The sequence below is a fragment of the Odocoileus virginianus genome, chromosome 7, assembly GCF_023699985.2.
Source record: "Odocoileus virginianus isolate 20LAN1187 ecotype Illinois chromosome 7, Ovbor_1.2, whole genome shotgun sequence".
In the NCBI taxonomy this organism is placed as follows: Eukaryota; Metazoa; Chordata; class Mammalia; order Artiodactyla; family Cervidae; genus Odocoileus; species Odocoileus virginianus.
The window spans coordinates 76,740,504-76,745,496 of NC_069680.1; the positions used below are offsets into that span (position 1 = coordinate 76,740,504).

The following is a 4,993-nucleotide window of genomic DNA, read 5'->3' on the forward strand; positions in this document are numbered from 1 at the left end:
TTAGCCATGAAACAGAAAACTTCTGCCTTAAATTTCAAGCTCCCCTTTTCAAATCACATAAAGCAAACAATATAAATAATAATTCCTCAGTAGATTGGAAGACTGTCCCTTTAAAAGCCTCATAATGGGAGAGTCAGAAGGAACTAGAGATCTCAAACTCAAATGATCAGAGAGCACGAGGCAGGTAACATATATTTGTGAAACTAGCTGGAGAGGAGAGAGACTGCAATGAGCTGGAGAGGGTGTGTATTGACTAATGGCCTTCAAATAAAATTTAAAATAATTATATCATCTAACAGAGCCCTTCTATAGCACCCATTTGACCCTGAAAGCTGTGGCAGGTTAGAAGTCTCCAAGTATCCAACTTAACAGAGACCAAGGCTGGGGCCCAGAGAGAGGCTATGACTTGCCAAGATCATCCAGAGGCAGGCCTGTATCCATACTGGAACTTTTTCCCTCCCTCAGACCAAGGACAGTTTGGACACCTCAGAGCCAGTGTCAGCAGCTCCTTAAGTGGAAGAATTTCTTCTCCTTCCCTGGGGTGAACGAAGAGATTGGGTGGCAGGTGGCAAGGCTGCCACCTCTCACCCTGGTGTGCTGGTCTCCATCACCTCTCTCCATAGCTGTCTCAGGAAGAGAAGTTAGCTTTCCAGTGCCTTCTGGGCCTCCCACCAGCCAGGACAACTTAACCAGAGGGACTAGCTAGGAAGCCAGGGATACCCCCTGAAAGTTTTATGTGCTCTTCACAAGACCCACATCTGTAAAATGAAGATAAAACACCACATTTTACAGATGATAATAATAACCACAGCAAGCACTTAACATTACTATGTCCCAAGCATCCTAAGCAGTAGGAAGTATCATCCATTTTACAGATAAATAAACTGAGGGACGAAGAGGGGAAGTGGTTTCCCCCTTTCCCTCCAGACACCCTAACTAGTATGTGCGGAGCCAAGAGCCATCTCAGGCCTCTGCCTCAAGTTCTTTTCACTGCATCCTGATGCCTCCTTGGGGTGGGGAGCACCATTAGGGAAAAAGCTGAACCTAATTGTAGTTTCTGAGGCCAGAAGGATGGGAAGAATTCTCTCTGACTCTAGAAGAAAGAGACAAACTGTAATCTCAACAGCTCAAATCTCCCTGCCTCCACTGCCTCAGAGCCTCTCTCCCGGGCAGTCCGCAGACCAGAACATGGATTCGATGTGCCATCCACGGTCAACGCTGGGAACGCACTAGGCCCAGCGCACTGCCAGGGTTGCTCACCTTGTGTGCTGAACTGGGTGTCTCAGTGGGTGTGGCCTTCTTAAGATGAGCTCCCCGCTTGAGCCTCTGCTGAGAGCAAAACTGATGGTTCCTGCCTGGAAAGTGGTTGCGGCGCCCACGCGGGGTCTCTTACAGTTCCAAGGGTAGACCATGGCTACATCACTTCCTGAGCCCACCCGGGACTTGGAGGTAGCTCTAGAGATTGGAGGTGGGGGTGGGGCTGGAAAGGGGGCGGGACCTCGCTGGAGCGGAGGGAGGCCTTGGTGTAGTGCGAGGACATCCTGGGAGGAGTTAGAATGAGGAGGGCGTGCGGAGGAGGGAAGGGAGAAGAGGCGGAGCTGGGGGACCCAGACAGTTAAACGGAAAGGGGGAGCACTGGTGAGGAGAGGGTGGTGAGGAAAGCGGGAGGGTGGGCGGGGCAGAGCCGATATTGAGGACCTTGGGTGGGGACGAGGCGACTTCTCCCCTCCGTTCCCAAATGTTCACGGTCAGGAATTCTCTGCTGTGGCATCCTCCCGAAGGGCCGGTCGCTCTGAACCCGGTCCAGCAATCTCTGAGCCTCCCTTCCCCGGCTTGGAAGGGGCCGGGGGGCGGAGCCAGAGAAATGGTTGGGGGAATCTGTCGTCGGCGCCCCTCCAGTTCCCGCCCCACAGTCCAGCTGAGAGAACAGATGGATGCAGCCGCGGCTCACCTCGGGGACTCCTTACCCGCTGTGCGCCGAGATGCAGACTGAGGCAGAGATCTGGAGCCCCTAGCTCCCCTCTCTCCGCCCGGGCCGGGGGGAAGCGGTAGCTGTGTGCCCCTTTCGGCGAGGAGAAGACCGGACGCGGACCCCACGAGTCCTAGAACTGCGGGGGCCGAGAGCCCGCTTGTCGCGCGGCGCACCCATCCTCAGGGGCTTGGCCAGGACTCTTTCCACACCGAGACCCCTTCCTGGGGCTTCCAGCCTTGGCGCATCTGGGGAGGGAACCCCCTCCGGGCAGCGCCCCGCCCCCCGCCCCCGCCCCGCCGACGCCGCATTAGCATGAGCGACGCAAGTGGCCCGGGCACCACTCGGGGGCCGAGACTCGCCGCGTCACAGCCCCGAGTGTAAGGGAAAAAAAGAGTAGGCAGCGGAGGAGGAGGCAAGAGCCGACGCGAGGGGAGGGGAGAGCGGCGGGGCGAGCAAACCGGCGGGCTGGCGGCAGCAGTATGCCCCTCGGCCGGCACTGGCGGTCTCTCAGCGCTGCGGGGGAGGCTCCCGGCGCGCGCGAGGCACAGCGCGCTCAGTCTCCGGCCCCGGCCCCTGGGCCAGCCCTCCTTTCCTGACTAGCCCTGAGCCCAGCGGAGGCGGGTTCGGGGCTCGGTTCCGGACAGCGGCGGCGCCTCGCCGTGCAGGATCCTTGCCTTTTCTGGCGCGCAGGGTCCCCCGAAGTTCCGCGCCTTCGTCTCTGCACTGCAGGGCGCCCGCGCCCGGCCCCGGCGGCAACGTCCTCGGAAGAGCGGCGGGGTGGGGGTGATGGAACCGGAGGCCCCGGCGGGTCAGGCCCCGGCGGCAGCCAGCAAGCTGTCGGAGGCGGTGGGCGCGGCGCTGCAAGATCCCCGGCGGCAGCGGCGTTTGGTGCTGGTCATCGTGTGCGTGGCGCTGTTCCTGGACAACATGTTGTATATGGTCATCGTGCCCATCGTGCCCTACTACGTGCACGCGGCCAGCGAGAAGCCCACCCCGACCTCCAGCCCAACGCCGCCCACTCCGACCAATGCCAGTGCCGTCACGGTCAACACCTCAGAGTCCCCGACGGCTGCTATGCCAGCCAAGTCTATTGTGAAGCTCCAACACCCCAGGGACAACGAGGACGTGAAGATCGGGGTGCTGTTTGCCTCCAAGGCCATCCTGCAGCTGCTGGTTAACCCCCTGAGTGGGACCTTCATCGACCGCATGAGCTATGACTTGCCACTGCTTCTGGGCCTGGGCGTACTGTTCTCCTCTACGGTGATGTTTGCCTTCGCGGAGGACTATGCGACGCTCTTCGCCGCACGCAGCCTGCAGGGTCTTGGCTCGGCTTTCGCGGATACGTCTGGCATTGCCATGATTGCAGACAAGTATCCGGAGGAGCCAGAGCGCAGCCGCGCCCTGGGCTTGGCGCTGGCCTTCATCAGCTTCGGAAGCCTAGTGGCGCCGCCCTTCGGAGGGTTCCTCCACGAGTTCGCTGGAAAGTCTGCGCCCTTTCTGGTGCTCGCCGCCGTTTCGCTGTTCGACGCCCTATTGCTGCTGGTGGTAGCCAAGCCCTTCTCGGCGGCGGCTCGGGCGCGGGCCAACCTGCCAGTGGGCACGCCCATCCACCGCCTCATGCTGGACCCCTACATCGCAGTGGTGGCAGGCGCGCTCACCACCTGCAACATCCCCCTCGCCTTTTTGGAGCCCACCATCGCCACGTGGATGGAACGTACGATGGCAGCATCCGAGTGGGAGGCAGGCATAGCCTGGCTGCCGGCCTTCGTGCCGCACGTGCTAGGCGTCTACCTCACCGTGCGACTGGCGGCGCGCTACCCCCACCTGCAGTGGCTGTACGGCGCCTTTGGGCTGGCGGTGATCGGCGCCAGCTCGTGCCTGGTGCCCGCCTGCCGCTCCTTCGCACCGCTAGTGATCTCTCTCTGCGGCCTGTGCTTCGGCATCGCGCTGGTGGACACCGCGCTGCTGCCCACGCTCGCCTTTCTTGTGGACGTGCGCCACGTCTCGGTCTATGGCAGCGTCTACGCCATTGCCGACATCTCCTATTGCGTGGCCTATGCGCTTGGGCCCATCGTGGCGGGCCACATCGTGCACTCGCTTGGTTTTGCACAGCTTAGCCTTGGCATGGGCCTGGCCAACCTGCTCTATGCGCCCGTCCTGCTGCTGCTGCGCAACGTGGGCCTCCTGAAGCGCTCCCGCTCGGAGCGGGACGTGCTGCTGGATGAGCCACCGCAGGGTCTGTATGACGCTGTGCGCCTGCGGGAGCGCCCCATGTCCGAACGGGACGGCGCACCTCGCAACCCGCCCGGCCCCTTTGACGCCTGCGAGGAGGACGACTACGACTACTACACCCGCAGCTAGCGGCCCTGCTCCTCCTCTAGGCCACCCACCTACTCTCCAACCCACCCCCACCCGCGGGTCAAGGGGGCTTCTCTGGGGCAGCTCAGGCTCAGGGTTTGCCACCTCCAGCGAGTACCCAGCCCCTCCGCAGTCTTTATTTCCCCCGGCCTGAGTCCCCTCTCTAGAATCCATTCTGTGTCCTCCTTCCTTTTCTCCAACCGGGCGTGGAGCACCTAGGCACTCGTGCTTCGGGAAAAGATGAAGAGGCGCGCGGACCGCCACCTCGGGGCTCCCCGATGTAGAGCTGCGCCTCTGCCTGTCCTTCCTTGCGTTCCTCCCAGTGCCAACTGGGCCCGCTGCACCGCGGTGCCTCCGGGCCGATTCAATAAACTATATCTGTGCGAGGCCGAGTCTCTTTACTGATAGGGGTGGGCGGCCGGGCAAGGGACCAGGGAAGAACGGGAGGGTGAGCTGTCTCTCTAGCCCCAATCCCGGTCTCAGTCCAGCGGGCACGCAGGAAGCCCGTGGCTCTTTTGCAACCCGGAAAAGGAGATACGGAAGAAGCAAGCCCAACAAGGGCTCTCACGCACGAACACTCCGGTGCGCCCGCCGCCCGCAGCCCGCAGCAGCCCCTCCCCCACCCAAGCCCAGCGCCGCGCTCCAGGGCGCCGCCCCGGGAGC

The 4,993-nt window shown here is 61.6% G+C and overlaps 1 protein-coding gene across 1 annotated transcript; it reads left to right on the forward strand.

Annotated features, from left to right (window-relative positions):
• The first annotated feature begins 1,700 nt into the window (after positions 1-1,700).
• Positions 1,701-4,708, forward strand: SLC18A3 (solute carrier family 18 member A3). Its single transcript, XM_020916275.2, has one exon. It carries the CDS (start codon positions 2,759-2,761, stop codon positions 4,331-4,333), a length of 1,575 nt encoding a protein of 524 aa, XP_020771934.2. The 5' UTR covers positions 1,701-2,758; the 3' UTR covers positions 4,334-4,708.
• Positions 4,709-4,993: the final 285 nt, after the last annotated feature.